Source organism: Leptidea sinapis, chromosome 5, assembly GCF_905404315.1.
Source record: "Leptidea sinapis chromosome 5, ilLepSina1.1, whole genome shotgun sequence".
Lineage (NCBI taxonomy): Eukaryota > Metazoa > Arthropoda > Insecta > Lepidoptera > Pieridae > Leptidea > Leptidea sinapis.
Genome location: NC_066269.1, coordinates 6,672,992 through 6,693,300, shown reverse-complemented (window position 1 = coordinate 6,693,300; position 20,309 = coordinate 6,672,992). Strand labels below are relative to the sequence as shown.

General features: G+C 41.6%; 2 protein-coding genes across 4 annotated transcripts in view; one reads left to right on the top strand and one right to left on the bottom strand.

Moving 5' to 3' along the window:
- The window catches only part of LOC126964492 (rho GTPase-activating protein 4-like), a 34,132-nt gene extending 31,834 nt beyond the window's left edge, over positions 1-2,298 (top strand). Inside the window, exon 15 of one of the 2 annotated variants that reach the window (XM_050807645.1) lies at positions 1,112-2,298. In XM_050807645.1, the coding sequence (XP_050663602.1) occupies positions 1,112-1,445 (334 nt within the window). In that variant the 3' untranslated portion in view covers positions 1,446-2,298. The remainder of the gene's footprint in view (positions 1-1,111) is intronic. The other variant, XM_050807646.1, reaches the window with a different exon arrangement.
- Positions 2,299-7,300: 5,002 nt separating this feature from the next.
- Positions 7,301-15,752, bottom strand: LOC126964505 (protein charlatan). 2 transcript variants are annotated; one of them, XM_050807671.1, is made up of 6 exons: positions 15,394-15,752; positions 15,022-15,315; positions 10,121-10,486; positions 9,538-10,044; positions 9,221-9,462; positions 7,301-8,021 (listed from the first exon to the last, which is right to left on the bottom strand). In XM_050807671.1, exons 2-6 carry the CDS (start codon positions 15,292-15,294, stop codon positions 7,589-7,591), a joined length of 1,821 nt encoding a protein of 606 aa, XP_050663628.1. In that variant the 5' UTR covers positions 15,295-15,315; positions 15,394-15,752; the 3' UTR covers positions 7,301-7,588. The 2 variants fall into 2 exon arrangements, with proteins under 2 accessions (XP_050663628.1, XP_050663627.1); XM_050807670.1 differs by having other exon boundaries at positions 15,022-15,750.
- Between the last annotated feature and the right edge of the window lie 4,557 nt (positions 15,753-20,309).

Here is a 20,309-nt window from a genome sequence, read left to right as displayed (position 1 = left end):
CGTTTTTAAATAATCATATATCCACAAATACTTTTATAGTATTGTTTTTACACTTTTTCACAACGCACGACGGCATTTTTAAATTATTTTATTGCGACGCAAACTGATCTGTCACAGACGATGGCAAATGGCGGCCGATCGGCTCGTATTAGTGTAAGTGTATGCGTGGGGACTATGTATTTACACGTGTACCGGCTTGTTTTGGTACTTCACTGATATGTAGGGTGACACGGAGTCCTTCTTTTTTTACTCGTCCGTGATGTCGAAGAGAACATTTACTTTTTAGTTTAGTGCTTTTACAAGAATCCATAAATATATAGTCCATGTTTGGAGTCATTATTATAAGATTTCTGTCGTTGTTTGTTTTTCTAGATTATTCAATGAAGCTTAATTAATTTATACGTCTAAATAGAGTCTCTTGCTGTTAGACAACCGATAAAAACAGGCCAGGTATAATACTTTAGTGTGCGTGACATGATATATCTTAAACTCGCGATTTGTTTGACACTTTGTGTTAGTGTGTGTTTGATTGACGTAGTTAATTCTATACTCCCTTTTTTTTCGACTTTTTCTCAGCTGTCATAGTCTATCTAGACCAGTGGCTCCCAACCTTTTCTTTGCCATGGGCCACTTCGATTTTTTAGTTGTTAGCAGGGACCACTATGTACAAGTAAAATAAAATGAATCCATCCGAATATAAACTATATACAAAAGGTTGTTAAAATTGCATTTGCTTTGTATTCTTAAGGGATCCAGTAAAAGTCTTCGAAGCTAACGCCTGACGGTGGATGATACAATGCGTTGTTGCTGTTTTACTAACGTTGCAGAGCAGCACCTGATCCCAACATTGCTGACGGTACAGAAACCAACGAGTTCCTCCCAGCTAATGTTATGTTTCTGAAAATATTCCGATATCGTGTTCATGACTTCGATACCTTTTAAAGTTGTTACCAGTTGTCGTGAAATCAATAATTCTTCACAATGTGCAGCGGGCACATATTGTAATTGCGGACCGCGAACCATATTCTGACTCCTGCGGACCACTGATTAGGAACCACTGGTCTAGACGTATAAGTGATCAAAGCAATGAATATTACGAGTGTGTTCGCAGCCGCCTGGCCGAGAGTACGCCCGACCTCGTGCTGGACCTGCCCGCGCGGCCCGCCGAGCCGTGCGCCGACCTCGCCGACGCGTTCGTACACAACCGCGACACGCTGCGGCGGCGGGCGCCCGTCGGCGGCGGCCCCGAGGACGAAGTGGCGCCGACGGGAGCCAGCGCGGGCGGAAGTCCCGTCCCCGCGCGTAATACGCTGCGTGTCGCTGCCAAGTTTGCCGACCTCACGCTCACCGGAGGCTCATTGAAGCCCGCGCTGGCCGCTAAGCCTGCGCTGCTCCGGCGCCCCGCTGCGCCCGCGCCGTCTCACCCTGACACGCGCACCAACTAGTCAACGTTTGGTCAAAATCAAACTAAAGCCGCTGTCCCACCGCGGCGCACGGAGCTCAAGCTTCGCTTTACAAGAAAAGGAGATTGTGTCCACTGCAGCCCACAGACATGCTAAGCATCAGTTGACGTCATTGATACGTGGCAGGCTCGAGTAGGCGCTTACATAGCTCAACGCTGTCAACGTGGCGATGAGTTACGCCATAGTTGTATCGTGGTTCATATTCCTGTATAGTGTGTGCTGCAGTGGAAACGTAGACCTACGTTGTCAAACACATGAATCCACGCAGCTAAAATGCGCATGCGCAACGGTGGGACAGCGGCTTAAAGTCGCCACGCACAAACCTTGCTCCCGACCGGGCGGCACGCACTGCTGATTGCATGGCGTGTGACATGCTCGGTGTCGGTGCTATGAGGTGGATTTTTTATAAGACTTTACAAAAAACCGTAGAATCGAGTGTTACAACACTCCTCAGTTGCCATGTTGAGATTATCCTAAAAAAAGCCGTAGGAACCTTTTACTCAATTTTATCGATGCTATAATATTATGTATATTTTTGTAAGTGCTTTTATACCTGGACGTAGACGCCTCCTTGTAGTCGTCTGTTAATGTTTATAATCTTATTGTATCGCACTTATAGCGATTTTAAATATTTTTGTATTAACGCGAACATGTTTTATTATGTCTAGTTTAGACCTCATTAATATTGTTTATGAAAATGTCCCGCTGTCTTATGCCATCATATTCTATAAAACCATCACGGTCAACTATCTCAACAATGTTGGGTATCGCCCGTGTACGCACGTTATGTACTCGTGGCCGGCGGGCCGCTGCGAACAATAAACAGTATTACAAATATCTGTGTTTTATTTACTGCCACTTTGACTGGACGCCCCACTACACATTCTATTCACTGTCGTATTTAAATCAAATAAAAAAATGTTTTATTCAATATGGTCAAAAAACGACATTTAATAGTTCATAAAAACTACGCGCGGCAAACTCCTCGGAAGGAAGCACCCATTGGGCAGACTGTCGTTTGGTATCGGGATGAAAACAGTAAATCTAGTTTTCGCACCCGTAACTATGTCTAGCATAGCATTTGAGTCGTAAAATCTTTCAACCATTTAACACGACGGTGTTTTTGAGGCGCAGTTAAATTATGAGGTACCTATTCACCGAGCACAAAGCTTCCTGACCGCTAAATGTTCATGGAGGTTTTTGATTTGATTCACGCCGGAAAACCCTAAACTATCTTTAGTCGTCGCCGTAGAAGGCCGTCTCTCACGCAGATCTTCGGTGAGATTAACGTGAGTCACGAGAAGGTGCTTCATTGCATGAAAAAATTTTCGCGTTAAGTTCATGCTGGCTACTACTCTTGGCTACTCCTTATGGAATTGGCTAAGAGAACCATTTTTAAAAGCTTAAGCTTATTTTTTATTATATGGTTTACAAATGGCCAGTTCTAAAAACTTCCAGTATCACCCTCATAGGTATATATGGGTTGAATGAAATAATTTGAGACAATCGGTTAATATTCATAGATCTTTGGCAGTCTCTGTTTCTTCGACCAAAAGTTTATTAACAAATTAAGTTTGTGAAGTTAATATTTTAGAAGTGATATTTGTAGAATTTTTGGTGGTTATTTTAATATGAACAAATTTATGGGCATTGAGGATCATACTTTTGTGCCAATCACCAATAACGTTGTCTTTTTGCAATAACGCTCCATCATCAGTATAACTTTGGATAATCGGCATAAGGTAGCGCTTTGCTGTGCTTTATAACTGAAACAATGTCATTATTATAATTAATGATAATGTCTTTATAGACAACAAAGAGCAAAGGTTCTAGGAGAGATCCTTGGGATACACCAGAAAGTGTACTGTATATCTTGGAAGTTTAACCGTTTATGATCACTCTTTGAGACATACCATATAATAAGCTCAACTTAACCCTAGAGTGGTCGCGCGGATGACACGTCTTCCATGCTGATTAAACTGGCGGATTTTTTCGTTTTTTTTTTTATATGGGAACAGCTAGGTGGGGCTGAGTTTAGTAATGCCTATGATATGCTTCGTGACATCAGTATCTAACGGCCGTATGCTTGAGTGGCTTGGATGTGTCAGGAGGAGTTTGAAATTATGGGTGGAGGACGCATGTCATCCGCGCGACTGCTGACGTGAGTATTTCTAATATATAAAATTCTCATGTCGCGGTGTTTGTAGTTAAACTCCTTCGAAACGGCTTGACCGATTCTCATGAAATTTTGAGTGCATATTGGGTAGGTCTGAGAATCGGACAACATCTATTTTTCATCCCCCTAAATAAATAAATTTCTTTTGACCCTGCTAATTTCAGCCCTTTTTCAGTGCTGCCTGTTTTTAGTAAAATTTTTGAAAAACTTTTGCTTCAACAGCTACAAATGCATTTTTTTAATTAATGAACAAAAATCAGTTTGGTTTCACTAGGGGCTTATCAACAATTAATGCGGGTACTAGACTCATTGAGCACATCTTTGACGCCTGGGAAGAGTCACAGGATGCATTGGGCATTTTTTGTGATTTGTCCAAAGCATTTGACTGCGTCCACCATGAAACTTTACTCCTAAAACTAAAACATTATGGAGTGAAAAATAGAGCCCTAAATCTGTTAAAATCATATTTAAGCGAAAGAGTTCAGATAGTCGATGTAAATGGCAAACGGTCTTCGGGTAAACCTGTGGGAATAGGTGTTCCACCTTGTTCTATTCTCTGTCCTTTCTTGTTTCTTATATATATTAACGATCTACCGTTTGTGGTAGATGATAGCCATGAGATTGTATTGTTTGCTGATGATACTTCACTTATTTTTAAAGTGAAGCGACGTGCGTATATTGATGACGAGGTAAACAATGCACTCTCAAAGATAGTGCGTTGGTTTGAGACGAATAATCTGCACTTAAACAGTAAAAAAACAAAGTGTTTACGGTTCATTACACCAAACACAGCGGAGGTACAAACCAACGTACTTATAAATGACCAGAGATTGGAACTTGTGGACACTGCGGTTTTCTTGGGTATCACGTTAGATAAAAAGCTTCAGTGGGGTCCACATATTGCCCATCTAGCAGATAGACTCAGCTCTGCGGCATATGCAGTTAGAAAGATTAGAGCGTACACGAATGTTGCGACCGCTAGATTAGTGTACTTTAGTTATTTTCAGAGCATCATGACGTACGGTATATTACTATGGGGTCATGCTGCTGACATTGATATAGTGTTTGCAATGCAAAAGAGAGCTGTTCGTGCTATATATCAGCTTGGTTATAGACAGTCTCTCAAAATAAATATTGTCAGTACATTTATGAAAATTTAATATATGTTCACAAAAATAGTCACCTTTTTGCTCTTAATAGTGATTTTCATTATTATAACACTAGAAATAAGGGATTGCTTGTAACTAATTCTAGTAGGCTTCATAAGATACATAATAGCTTTAAGGGTAAATGTATACACTTCTACAATAAAGTCCCAGCCACTGTTCAGGCATTATCTATAAATAAATTTAAATGTTTTATAAAAAAATCCTATTACTCCACTGCTGAATATCTAAATGATCGGACAGCCTGGGACTAGATTGTGATTATTTTATAGCGATAGAAATGACTGTACAATATTGTATATTTTTATTGAAAAGAGCGCAAAAAAAAAAAGGAATGCTGGGAGAGTTTCTTGCGCCGCTTCTTCTCTCTCAGAGCGCCGTTTGTTTCCGAAGCGGTAGTAGTATCTAGTAGTATGAGAATTGACATCAAAAAGAATTCTAAAGGAATCAATTTTGTGAAAATAAATGCCTCTTATGCCTTTTAAATGTTAAGCCTGATCCACGCCAAATTTCCTTTTTTAATTTTTTTTGACATTTTTTTTTAAATTTGTTTGATTATGAGTCAGCATTAAAAATACATACAACTTCAAATTTTCATATACCCATCTATGATCAACAGTTACTTTTGTATCGCAATTTTAATATCGGCATTACAACGTTTGCTGGGTCAGCTAGTTTTACTATATTTTTACAATATTATGCTTGTCCCATAGTATATTTATAGCATCCTTAGTAATAAATGTTATTCATTTTAATGTACATTGCATTTTATGTTAATAACCTATTATTCATACATCTATGCTATGTAATTGTTATTTATTTTCTGTTTCAGACCCGATATATACACTAAAAACGGCGAATGGAATTATGGCTGTTGGAGGAAGATGAAGCCGTGGTAGAGGGTACTCCGTGTTCAGATGATGCAAATTCTGAACACGTTGAAGCGCAGATCAAAAATTCGGACATAGATGACGATAGCGATCATGATTTAGACGGATATGCAAGCCCTGCACATGATGTTTCTGATGATGAGGATATACCAATTTAGCCCACAAGTATTATCAAGGTGTTGATAATACTAGATGGAAAAAGTTACTAAAATAGATACTTCACTCTTACCGTTCCATGCATCAACATAATATTGTAAGTGTTTGATGTGGTCCTCAACAAGAAGCAAAATAAATAGTACACCAACGGCTTGTATGTGTCTCTTTCTCGGTCATGGAATTAGTACTATGATCACAAATTCTACAAATAAGTGTATACTGATGGAGCAAAGTAAATATTACAGCAATGATGTTTTGGGAAATGCATTAGAAGAACAATCACGAGAAGTAGCTAGAATATATTCGCATGCGCGCCTTCACGACGGGGAACACGACGTCGCTGTTTTTTGTGCGGAAGAAAATGCTATAAAACTACCTGCGGCAAATTTACTTGACAAGTTCATTGCAAGTACATGTGCAGTATTTGTAACGAATATGACAATTAAGACCCTTTTTCTTAATTTCTTATATTAGTTCAGTCAAAAGTTGGTTTCAGTTCTAAAGAATTTATAAAGACTTGGCTTTTTCGATTCTAAGTTGCATGATAATAGAATTTTTTATTACTTTTTCTACTGTTATGAAAGTTATTTATTTTTTGCTATATTCAATAAATAAATACAAAGTTAATACTGATAATATTATTATAAATCGTTGTAGTAAATTGGTGACGCTTGTCGTCCGCGCGACCTCTAATGGTATTATCATAAGTGCGACCACTGTAGGGTTAAACCAAGATAATTGAGGCTTAGCGATGCTGTAATTGATCAGCTTAGTAAGGAATAGATTATGATGGACTTGATCAAATGCACTACTATAATCAATGTAGATGACATCAGTTTGGATACCGCCGTAAACGCTTTCAGCTAATACGTAAAAATAATTCATATTTAATAATTCATAAGATTTGTTATAGTAGCCGTAGTAGTAGTAGTAGTAGTAGTAGGTAGTTACCACTAACAAAATCATCCTGATTGTTAGGAATTTGACCTTTGTATACCAAATAATAAATTAATGTAACAAATAGGGCGGTAGTTAGAAACATCCGTTTTGTCTCTCTTTTTAAAAATTAGTAGGTACAATATTAGCTAAATTCCAATGGGAAATGTAGATGCTAACACGGGATGCGAAAATATTATTTTTTAGAGAAAGGGCTAGGGGTTTTTGTAAATATTTGTGAGTTCACGAAAATTAAGATCTAAATAATGTATAATATTTTTTAATCAAACTGTGATGCATATCAAAATTATTATAAAGACGGCACTATCGACAATTTTCTGGGCACTAGCGCTAAAATGAGAACTTAATTTTTTATTTAAAAGACGATCTTAATTCTACGCTTTTCGTAAAACAGCTGATAAGAGTATATAATTTGGTGAGCAACGATCACACGAGCGACGAACACAAGGGAAAGACTTGATGGTAGGTATAATGAATGTGAAACAAAATTCGTAGGTATAAACGTAACATTTACTGTTTTTGTATTAATAATTCTTTATTTTCCAATAATATCTATACAACCAAACAAACTTTATAATAAAATCTTGTGAAAGAACAACTTATATTGGCGCGGTGTGGCGGTGCTTTAGCAAGCACTGGGGTGGCGCCGTCGGCGGTCGCGATGGCGACAAGTCTACGACCATAGCTTTAGTACCTAACAACTAACTTCAACATTACAATATTTTTTTATAATATACACTATGGTTGCTCTCCATCATTGTCATCAACGGTCGTGAGGCACTAGTACCGCATGCAGTGATCGTGGTGTAGCGAGTGGTGCAAGGCGGCGGCGGGACCTGGCGCGGTTGGCGCAGGGGCTGTGGGAGCCGCGGGGGGCGCAGGCCCTGCCGGTGCCGCGTTCTCCTTGTCGCGCGTGAAGTGTTGTTGCGTAAACTCGCCGAGTGGTGGCGGTTCGTACTCGTCGCCGGAGCCGTCAGACGCCTCCAGGTATCCGAACAGCCGCGCTGCACCCGCCGCGCGACCTTCTCGTGCACGCCGCGCGTTGCTGTTGCCCGCAGCCCCGCCTACGCTCGCATTCGCCATGCCCTGTGCGGCGCCGCTTTGTTGCTGTTGCTGTTGCTGCGGCTGCGGCTGTTGCTGTTGCTGCGTGCTGGAGAAGCCGCCGCCTCGACCCACACCCGTCGGAACCTTTATGTTGCGACTCTCGATATGACTGTAACAACGTATAGGTAAGTATATTTTTGCACTCCTAATTTAGCCGGAAGACGTCCACTGCTGGACAAAGGCCACCCCCAAAGGTCTCCATGACGAGCGGTCCTGCGCTGTCGTCTGCGGTCATCCAACCTATTAACAACCATTATAACGATCTTGACCAGATCGTCGGTCAATCTTGTGGGGGGCCTACCAACACTACGCCTTTCGGTACGTGGTCGCCATTAGAGTTTCCGTCGAGCTATGTGCCCTTCTTACACTTCAGTTTCGCAATCAGTTTTTCACTAAGTAAACCTACTAATCTTCTACTTATAAATAAATACCTGACGAAATTAATATTGCGTTTGAACGTGGAACCTATCATTTTTATATAAACATTAATTGTTTTTTCGTCGCTTTAGCATTTAGTGTTTCATTAATATTCTTGTGATAGGGACCTACTGTTAGGTACAGCATTACTCAAAGTAGGTTTGGAGCCAAATACATTTTTTAAACCGATCATCCGTTTGGTATTAGTCGAATGTTTGTTTACCGAGCTATTGGTAGTTGCAATTAAACCTTCTCTGTGTGGGACAGAAAAAGATCTAGCCGGCCACGTAGTTAGCACCTATTCCTACTAATATTCGAGGAAAAGCGATGAAGAAAAGAATTTAAATATATATTACTGAAAAGCAAAAGATTTTATCTCGGGAAATGAATATACTTTGCATCCAGAACCTAAGTACACCTGCATGCTGTAAGAAATTTTATTAATAGGAACCTATGCCAATTAGATGTGATTAACCGCATAACCTAAATTCACTTGCAAGTGCAACAGAATCTTTATTAGAGTTGTTAATAGTGAGAGAATGTAATAACTTTTATGCTACTACGTAGGTGAAGAAGCCACAATTTGTAATCTACATTTATTAGTGAAAGTTTCTGGAAAGCAAGAGGTGATACCTAAATGTTTGATCATTTATATCGGTGTAGTCTTCACGTCGAATCGATCCACTATCTATTGGTTATGATCTCACAGCCAGACTTATGCGTTAGCCTGACGTGTCATCTGTAGGTCTCGTGATCGTCAGTACGATATTCTTGATTACGAGACGATAGATTGGACGGCTCATTTGAGAGTCTGAATCGTAAAGAAGGTATTCCGACGCATGTGGAGCGTAGGTGCCGCCTACGCTCCACATGCGTTGAAACGATACTCACTGGGCGTCGCGGAGGTGCAGTGCGAGCTGGTTATGATCGTCGGCGAGGAAAGGACATTTGCCGCATGCCTTCTTGTTATGCACTTTGTGCACGTGTGTGGCGAGGCGTTCGGCGCGCGCCGCCTTGTACTCGCACAGCGCGCACGCGAAGGGTTTGAGGTGCGTGTTGAGGTGCCGCTTGAGGCACCAGTTGTCCACCCCTGACCACGAGCAGTAGCAGCACGCGTAGCGTCTCTCGCCCGCCTGCGGCCAAAATGGAAGAGTTACACTCCCTACCGTTCCATGCATGCCGGCCACCTAGCTCGCAAGCAGCTGTACCTTTCTATGAACCGGACTTGACGACTTGTGTGGCGTGGGCGTCGCGCTCTCCGCCTTCGCAAGCGGCACCCGCTCCATCTTGACCGGTGGGGAGCGGCAGTGCTGCGCGGCAGCTGGTGGGGGGCCGGGGACTGGTGGACCTGCCAGCGACGAGAGCGCCCCTCCTGTACCACCACTCGACACAGCCACGCCCGCCACCTGGCCCTTAGCGGATGCGCGACGGATGCGGTTCAGATCGTAGGGCTGCTCGCGGTGCATCCTCAGAAAGTGTTTCTTGACATGGTCAGCGCGGTTGAACTGCTTCTGACACAGGTAGCAATGAAATGGCTTCTCGTCGCGGTGGATGTTCTCGTGTCGGGTAAACAGGTCTCGGCGGTCAGTAGCGTACGGACAGGCACCGCACACGTACCGCTTGCCGGCCTCGGGTGACCCTCCGCCGCCCTCGGCCGATCCACCGCCGTCGACCGACTCAGGGGCCGCCCGTCGCTCGGTGCGGGCCGTCTCCACCTGCATCGGGAGCAAATCAGTGGAGGCAGCTGAGTATGCGGCGGAAGCTCGCGGGATGCTTTACGGGGTGGGTTACCTTGTTCTTGAGGCGCTGCAAATAGCGCGTGAGGTCGTCGAGTGCGGGGTTGTCGCGCAGCAGGTGGTCAGCGGCGGCTGGGTCGGAGTGGTGGTCGCGCGCCAGATGCTGCCGCACGGCTCGCGCCCAACCGCTGTTAAAACCACAGCCAGCTAGCGGACAGGAAAAGGCGCGTGCTTGGGAGTGCGTGCCCAGCCAGTGCTCAGCCACGCGCGCCAAGAAGCCCACGCATTCACACTCGGTGCACTTGAATAGCCGCTGGGCCGGGTTGTAGGCCGCGATGCGTGAGTGCGCCCACGCCAGAGGCTCCTCGGCGGCCGTCCAGCGATCTTCGGCGGTCGGGTCAATCCGTGGAGTAAAATTTGCCTAAAAATGTATACCTGTTACTGTTAATCACTTTCATCATTTAATCACTCGTGATCTCTAAATGAGATAAACGCTAAAATGTTTTATAAAATAGATTTATACAGTAACGAGTGACTCCGTCCGAAAGATAGCACAGCATGCTTTCGAATATGTGCTAGAGTTTTAAATATTAAAAAAAAACCAACAATAATTACTTAAGGCGGGGGGGATACACACTCCAGTAAATCGGGAAAGTAGCTGAAAGTTACTGACATTCACGAGTAACTAAAACAATGCGGATACATTTGCAAGTAATACTAGCATGCATGACAGTTCATGAGAGAACTCGTACCTATTCTTGTGCGATAAAAATGGATAAAAATCGAAGTGAATTAAACAAAATTATCGAGTTAGCTACTGGCATTACCGTAGCTGTTGCGTCTGTTTTCACGTGCCAGTTTGGCAACCCCCCGGGTACCCTCCTTCGAGGGGCATGCAAGTAAATCAAATGTTGTGCTAGCTACATGTATGCCAGTTACAGGCATGCCAGTTGGCGTATTCACTTTACAATAACTGGTATGCTAGTGTGCAAGCTACGGCCATGTGTATCCCCAGCTATAAAGATAAATATATTTTAACCACACAGCCAAGAATCAACTAAAGCCATTATCTGTAAATCTGAAGTCTGAGAACTGTCTGAAGAAAAACATTCTTAGAAGCATTTATGTTGTGGCATCGGTTTAAGTGAAAAGTTTTAACATGAAATTGGTATCCGTTGAGGCAAGGATGACGAATAACGAAGAAAAACGGGACCATTGGACACTTCGACCGCGGATTACGGGAATTTTTGAGCTAAATTCTTAGTATCTTAGTGCCACTCTCGTCTCAATAATATCGATATCGATAAAGGGTACTCCAGTGATGGAAAATTAAATTATATTATAGAATCTCTTTTTCAAATTTCTAGATGATAAATAAATGTAAGTATATCAAATCAATTACACCTTTCGAGTTTTTACCGGTTTTATTTAACCCTAATATTAAAGAGGATTTAGTGGCGGCAGTCAAAGTCGTGAAGTGATATTGGGTTCACGACTACGGAACTAAAAGGATTAACATCAAAGACCATACGCCGTACCATATGATTTAATTCACGAAGACTAACCCTCTTATTCATAATAGTCTGCAAACTTAGAGCATTGCTAATTCTCACTCTGTCTTCTTCTATTGACCTAAGTCAGAATGAGAAAAAACACTCCTTAGCGGCTGTTTTAAGTTAGCGGACCATTATGAATAAGGGGGTAAATGAATAAAAACCCTATATTGCACTAAAATATTATTGTTACAGTTATAATAGCTTAATTAAGTAACGAAATAGCTAATCAGCGATCTCTTTCAGATAATCTAAAGGTGTAAGTTTTAATAAATTAACTTAACTAAAGGATATATGTATATATATATATATATACACCCGCACCACGATACAAAGGGATTGAATTTCGATCTGCGACTTTTGTGTTTATAATAGGATGGTCTTGAATCCATCGAAATATCTTTACAAACTCAAATTTTTCTCGAAAATGAAATCCTTCACGAAATATTTACTTCATAAACATTTTTTTTACAATACGAGGTATGTGTTGATACAAAATTAGAAATTGACTAAATTGATAACAAGGCTTCTTCCAGGTTTTATGTTTAGACAAACTAAATTTTTCAAGGATGTGACAAATTTACATTTTAACCTGTGTAGTCTTCTTACAAAGTTCATTTTTTTTTGCTACTATAAAATGTACAAATTCTGGCGAGCGCTAACCACTATGGAGAATGACACACATATAATGCGTGCTTTGGCAATATTGATAATTTTTCCACTCGTGTGGGCTCTTTCAAAAAGCTGGTCATGGATTATCTTAAGAAGAATATTACTATATTAGACTAAACCTGTAGAATAATAAGAATAAAACTAAACGAATATATTTTTTATATCTACACTTATATTCATGTAACATGTAACTTTTGTAATTAAGTATTACTTAATAATTATGTGGTTGACGTAGTGGTAGCGTGTATAGTATTACTGTATTATATTATTACTGATTCTTGCTTACTGCGTGCTACTGTTTGTTGACCCGAATAAATAAAAAAATAAAAAATAAATAAATATTAGAAGCTAGCTAAAGTCTAAATTTGTACACCACCCCCACATGTATCTAGTTATGGAATTTGGAGAATCATCAATTTTACAGTCATTAATAAAATGACGATCAGGCATGGTCCACAGCCCCCGAGGGACGCCGTTGGTTACGGAGAATTGACACAGTATATAGAGAAGATACAATCTATCCTTTTTCCTACAGATTCAAGATGTCGAATTCACGTTGTATATGAACTTCAATAATGCTTCCGATAACTTAAATTGTAAAACGCTAATTGATATAGCTACTATCCGAATTCGGTATATGTCTGTTCAGTTAGTTATGTCTTGGCATTACCAATCGTAGTAGGTTTGTTGCATGTTTAACCTTAAAACATTTTCGGATATTCACGATTGTCTGTTGCATTCCACAGGGCTCGCATTTAGGTCCTTTTATAATTACACTAAATCTGCACGATGAAAGGCTAGTAGGAAAGATGTTCTTTCGATGAAGTTACACTTCAAGTAGAACATCTTAATTACAACAACTAAATTTTAATTTCAAATAATTAATTATTAATTTAATATTGACAAAAAACATTAGACTTAGAGAACAGATTAGTATTTATAGAACATATTAGTATGAATATAAACGAGATTTAAAAATTAGTTTGCCAAAGAAGTGTAAATTCTGACATGTAGGTACTCTGTACGCACGCAATTTTGTTTTTATCTTTTACCTGAAAACATTATTTATTTTCTATCCAGTAAGAAACTACAACGCGTTAATAAAATCAAAGACCATGTCATCTTAGAATTTAAGTTGTTTTTTTAATCTCCAATATCAACAATAAATTTTCTTCTAAGGCTTATCAATAATAAATCCACCATCTGGATGTGTGGCGGTCCTCCACAGTGCGGTTTTCAAGGAGCTTTCTGCTTCTGCTTTTTCCGTACGTGGAAGCTAAAGCTGTGGAACGAGCTTCCTTACCTACCTTACCTTCAAAACAAGCGCGTTCACCTTCCTTAAAGGTTGGCAACGTTCCTGTGATTCCTCCGGTGTTGCAAGAGAATGTGGGCGGCGGTGATCACTTAACACCAGGTGACCAGTAGGCTCGTTTGTCCTTCTTTTCCATAAAAAATGTGGAATATTCATGACAAAACCAATTAAATAAGTTAAAACTAAAGTCGCTTAGTATGCTGTTTATATCGCTCGTATTGAACACAATCAATTTCTAAAAATATTTAGGATACCGGGCTGGGCATATCTTTATTAACTATACCTCTGTGGCATTACACTAAAATTAATATTTTTTGTCTAATTTTATAGACGATGAACACACGGACAGAGCTATTTAACCGTAAGCATATTTTTTTTAATATTAAATAAAATGGTTAAAGTTTTGAAATTCTCAAACAAATTATACATTTAGAAATCAAAAACTTAATCACCCTTAGTGGCAATGCCTACCTTAGCTCGCGGCTACAACATTACTTAAAGGATGTTCTGAAATGATGTATGGAAAATTGATATATTTAGGTGAATTATGTATTTTTATTTTAGAATTTAATTTTTTATGATTATGGTTAAGTATCTCTGTGTTTATTTAATACCGCCATTGTGGCGACACGCTACATAATATACATTTTAATTTGAAATAATGATATACTTATAAGTAATTTTTATTTAGATAAAGCAAAATATTTTTTCATAATACTTAATAATTTTTAATGATGAATGTGTAAATTCCATTATTAGATCAACGCTTAGATTAAAGATTAGTCTCCGCTATGCTCCAACTAGATGCCTACCGCAGGCGTAGTCGCAAAGTGCGCAACTAATACTACGTCCAAGTGGTCGTTTTCGAGCCAGTCTCGAACAATGCGTGACGTTGACGTGCCACATGTTCTGTTAAACTTTGCTAATAATTGAAACTAAATAAAAATGGCGACTTGCGTAGTAAAACTAAAAATTATGGTCGATGCAGATGCGTCACTCGGCTGGTTGGCCCGAGATCCCAAGAGAGAGAAGTAGGAGATATCACTCAAAAACAACATACCTAAAGGTGGCTGGGAAATAGACACAGAGGTTGCAGTGGAGCTCAGGGAAAAAGGGAAACTGTACACGTATTACGGGAAATAGAAACGTATGGCGTGGGTTACAGAGAGCCTTGCGTAAAAGGAAAACGATAGACTTAATATCTGAGATATGCCGAGAAATAGAAAACAAGAGTACAGGTTACGGTGAATATCAGCGGAAAAGGAAAACTGAAGACGGAATACCTGAAGGATGCCAGGAAAAAGTAAAGGATGGTGTAGGTATCCGTGGAGCCTAGCGGTATAAGGAAAGGGTAAACTTAATACCTGAAGGATGCTTGGAAATAGAAACGTATGGAACTGGAAACTGTAGGCGGAATACCTGAAGAATGCCGGGGGGCGGAAATCCGTTCTGCATGAGGGCGGCCAGCCCCCACGCCGTGATGTGCTCCTCGGGGCGGAGCTCGTCCTCGTGCAGATCGCGCTCGGCCGCCGGGAACTCCACGCCCACAACGCCACCCACACCCACACCAACACCTACACCCACTCCCACGGTAGCTTCTTCCCCGTACAACTTCTTCGTTATCTCCTTGAACATGTCCTCGCAGTCCATCGTGAGTGACGCAACACTCCCCACTCCACTGCTACTCTCCATTATTCTTCTTCGTCGTCGAAACTGAAATATTTCCCAACGAACTCTTGTAAATAAGAGTTGATGATGACAGGTCGATGTAAGGGTAACCGCGACACCCACCGAGCGTGCGGGAGCATCAGGTAGGTGGCGGGGTCGCGCCGCACCGGGAGGTGGCAGGCGGCAGGTGGCAGTAAGCGGCCGCGCGTCGTAAGGGCGAGGTACGATGCTGGCCGCGCGGCGGGTGCCCGCTGACTGGGCGGCGGGTGACGGCGGGCGGCGGACGAGGGGGGGGGGGCGGCCTCCACATCGATCCGGCCCGCTATCGACCGCAAGCCGTGCGCCGCGCAGCCGCCCGGGCTCACCCTGCGCGCCTCACGCGACCCTCACCCCTCCGCACTTGCACTAGCGACCAATTTCGTCCGCGAACCGTCGTGGTGCGGACTGTGTACGATTCCACTTGTCACTTCAGAGTGGGGATGCGGGTTGCTATCAAAACACAAAGGTTATGTTACTACATTAAGTAAAATATATTTATTTATTTAGGCAATCCACACTATTTCTAAACTAAAGTCTTAATTAAGTTACATTTAAATCTTATCGCAATGCTATAGCACAGCTTGAATAGGATTTTAGTATTAATCCACTTAATTATTTAATATAGTTTAATAAAAAATAACGAAAGTCTGGAATTGAAAACATCTATGTCTAACTTGGTTATTTCATTATATGGGCGACATATTCTTATGATTGGGTTAAAATACGAGGTGTCATTTGAACAACTGTCTAAAGTAGGGTTTTGATCTTTGGCCCATATTTAGATAAAATTGTTGCGTTTTGTTACAGAGTAATTCCTTAATTGATTGACAGGCTCGATGACGGATAGCGACCCCCTGCAATAACTCTTCCCCCACCATAACCACCCACGCGGCCTATTCCGGCGGCCACCCAGCAGTATTGCCGCAGGCGGGTGGGAACTGGGTTTGGGTGTGCGGAGGTTCCAACACATGAATGAGCTCGTAAATGATATGCATAATGTAATGTGCACCCAGCTCGTGTCACCGTTTCCTGGCGATCGTTCTAACATCTGTTCTACTCAGGTCTGAGTCATATAATCTATTCGAATGGGTGACAGATTCTGACATTCCCAAATAAGTTTATTATTTTAAAAACCTACTTTGTATAAAATATTTTAATTATCTACTACCTACCATCTACACAATAATAATTTGACGACCCCTATAGCCCAGTGGTTAGTGACCCTGCCAACTGAGCTAGAGGTCCCGGATTCGAATCCCAGTCGGTGCAATCATTTATATGATGAATATGAATATTTGTTTCCGAGTCATGGATGTTTATTTGTATTTATGTATGTTTAAGTAAGTATATTGTATTAAATATATCGTTGTTTTTCACCCATAGCACTGGCTATGCCTAGCTTGAGGCAAGATAATTTGTGTAAAAGTGTGTCAATATTATTAATATTATTAATACTTACGAAGTCTTAATATGGTCTTTACTAGTTACGTGCGTAACTGTTTGTAACAAAATCTTCTGTGCCACTACATCTTTTCGTTATCGTATCGAATCCAAGTAGTCGACTCTCACCAGAGATGCTCGCGTCTGGTGAGAGTCGACCAAGATAATATATTGAGTCCATAATCATAGGAACATCTCCACCGGACAATAATCTCGTCATTATTTATTTTTTTTTTTTTTTGAGAGAAGAACAAACGAGCGTAGGGTTCTCTTGATGTTAAGCCATCACAGCCTTTTAGAATATGCGCTTTTTTGAAGGTACCCAACGTAACGTCCTGGAAACACTGCACCAGGAAGCTCATTCCATAGCTTGGTTGTACGAGGAAAAGAGAGTTCCTTGAAAACCGCACTGTGGAGGAACGCCTACCAGATGTTGGGGATGATATTGTAATTTATAGTATGTCGAATGAAGCGAAGATGTAATTCGGCGGCAGGAATCAGATCAAACAGCTCTTCGGAACACTTACCGTGATAAATGCGGTAGCAGACACACAATGAAGCGACGCCTCTACGCAACGGCGGGGGATCGATCTGGGTCCCCGACAATTCGAACAGCGTACTGAGCTGACATGCTAACATATTATGTGATCGGACCTGCGGCTAGTAGAGCGCTAGGAATGGGCCGGCTTGAAGTATTGCCGTGCTCTATTTATAACACCCAATTTCTTCGAAGCCAAATTGGCTTTGCCTTCCAGATGACTGCGGAACTGGCAATTGCGTTCTGACATCGGCATAGCAATGCATGTTGTAGCTGTTCAACATATCATTGATACCTATGCAAAAGAAACAGTGTAGGGGATAGCATACAGCCTTGGGGAACTCCAGCGTTCACGGGATTAGGGTTAGAGCAATAACCGTCGAATACAACCTTTATGCTGCGTCCAGTGAGGATACTGGAGTTCTACTTGCATAAACTCACTGGAAGCCCAAACGATGGAAGTTTTGAGAGAAACGCCTTGTGCCATATACGATCGAAGGCCTTCCCTATATCCAGACTAACTTCCCGGGCGTTCTCTCTTGCGTTTTTACACTTACATTATTTAAGTGTCGAAATATTGAAGGTATATTGTTATTTCATTTTATCGATTTAGATTATTGGAACAGAATAGAAAGAATTTATGATTTAATATAATCTGTGGACATGTATAAGTGTATTTATAACGTCCTATACATTTTGGCATCAAGGTATTAAGGTATTTCGAGCTTTTGTGGTTGAACTCTAGAGGCTAGGACTCAACAAACTATGATGAGGCATTTTGTATTTGCTTCGAAGAAAATGCTTTAACAAATTTTGAAAAGTGGAAGTTGGAGGATGTCGCAAGGTTTTTAAATGAAGGTGCTGTATTGTTAAAAAAATTATCAATTATGGTGAAGATTGTTAGTCGAGTTGGAGCTACCACATTACGAGTTTTACCATTATTGTCGAAGTTCAATACAATAGATATTTGCTGTTATTACTTAACCCAGTTTAAGGAAGCTGTTGTGAATTACACCATGAAGAGACCATCAGTTACCATTACTTCTTTATGGATAAGCTTCACTCTATGGAGTTTTGTTCCGGACTTTCACATGGAATTAGCTATTGCGATGTTCGCTTGCGATAGAATCTACATAAGACGTTACAGTTGGCTCCAATATCCCTTTATTTCTGCGCCGGTTCAATGCGTGCTTCTCTCTGTAGGCCAGTTGAATCATGGAGCTTTAATTAAATTTTTCAAGTTTTTTTGTTTTATTGATTTAATTCTAATGGGAGAGTTTCTTGCGCCGCTTCTTCTCTCTCAGAGTGCCATTTGTTTCCGAAGCGGTAGTAGTTTCTAGTAAAAATGACATCAAAAAGAATTCTAAAGGAATCTATTTTGAGAAAATAAATGCCTTTTATGCCTTTTAATGCAAAAGGTTCAATATTGTGGATGTGGTAGCATCAAACCATGCCGCGAATTCCTGGCTAGTTTGATGCGAATCATTTTCTACCATCACATCATTCAATAGCCTAATCATTTTACCTTAGCGGAAAATCTTCCTCGGGCTTCATTGTTAAAGTGATAATTTTACCTACGGAAGCGATTAAACTAAAAACGCCCAGTGTGTTCACTAGCCGCATTCTCTCCAAACGTAGCATTGATATTGGGAGCTGTTGTTGCTGCGTTAGTAGGTAACTGAAACTCGTATTCAAAAATTTGGTAATCTTTCTGTCAATGTATCCATCTTTACTTTTAAAACTGTATAAAAAAAAAATTAAAACTAAACAATCTAAGTTGTGCATTTTTTTAATTTAGAATGTTCTTGCTGATATGCGACAAAATTTCACTGTGAGATCTCGCACCAAGCAGGTTTTATTTTAATCCAGTGGCCAATAAAGTGGCCAGTGCTCCAAAGGAGGAAGTACATACTGATACCTATATTATTGAGAAAAAGGTTTTTTCTTACATATTATAAGACTAAAGAAGAATGCTCATTGCTCAGTTATACTAAGTAAACAAATATTATACGCTCCGAGTGAGATACAGATATAGGAGCAGTGAGCGGGTCCATGGAGCTCTAGGTCATAAATAAAATACAAAGAAAAGAAAGGAGGACGCAAAATATTGTAACAGTATTATATTATTGACTGGTGTATGTATGTCAGTACCGCTAAAAGATGAAATAAGAGCAACCGCGACGCGACGCCCACTCATATTGTTCTGTATGAATGGAAATGGCCGATGACGTGAGCTACGTGGCGCTATTGGCGACCGAGATCGATAGCGGGCGACGGGCGTTGCGCCCTAGCCCGCGACGCATCGACCGCCGCGGCGCATGCGCGTGTTGGGCGGTGAAGGGCGCGGGCAGCGGGAGAGCGCGGGCGCGTCAGTCGCGCTCCGGCCGCGGCCCTCGCCCGCGTGCGCTTCGCCCGCGACCGCTGTGTTCGTCGCCTGTCCCGCGCCGCGCTCGCCGCATGCCGCGCCCGCTCCGCCGCCCGCTAGCGGCGGCATGGCCGGCGAGCCGCGCAGGTGAGCCGACAGCCCGCTGTTACCCCGAGTGCCCGCGCCTGCATATTCTCGTGCCCGCTATAACTGGGCGCGCTATTAATACGCGCGCGGGCGCGACCCTCACCCACTGACCGACGAGCGTGCTGTTTACGTCCGCCTCCCGTCCGCTGTCCGCACCGTACCCCGCGCCCGGCCGCCATTCACGCGGGAGTCTATTGCCGTCGTGTTGGCAAATTTGTATTCCTACCTAATCTTTAAAGAACGCCACGACATTATTAGTAACAAAATCACGCTCACGCAATCACAACCAGTAACATGTACCTATCCTGTTGTAGTTCCTTTTAGGCAAGTGTGAATCCTTGTGTGTCCGCGACTTGGAAATATTTCAATAGTGACCACTTTGATTCAGCAAATCGTTTTCGACACTATTCATCTCTGCATCCAATTGATATCAACAACATTACAACACATAATTATGTCGAACACAGCTTCGTAACTTTTGTGTAAACTACTTTCGAATCGCCCCTGACT

Bases quoted from the DNA above. Each gene is read 5' to 3' on its own strand.
- LOC126964505 (XM_050807671.1), bottom strand. From the start codon at position 15,294: ATGGAGAGTAGCAGTGGAGTGGGGAGTGTTGCGTCACTCACGATGGAC. The intron at 10,487-15,021 runs GTATTCCGCCTA...ATACATTTTTAG, and splicing joins CGCCCCCCGGCATTCTTCAG to GCAAATTTTACTCCACGGAT. The intron at 8,022-9,220 runs GTGAGTATCGTT...ACGTTGTTACAG, and splicing joins CTGCACCTCCGCGACGCCCA to TCATATCGAGAGTCGCAACA.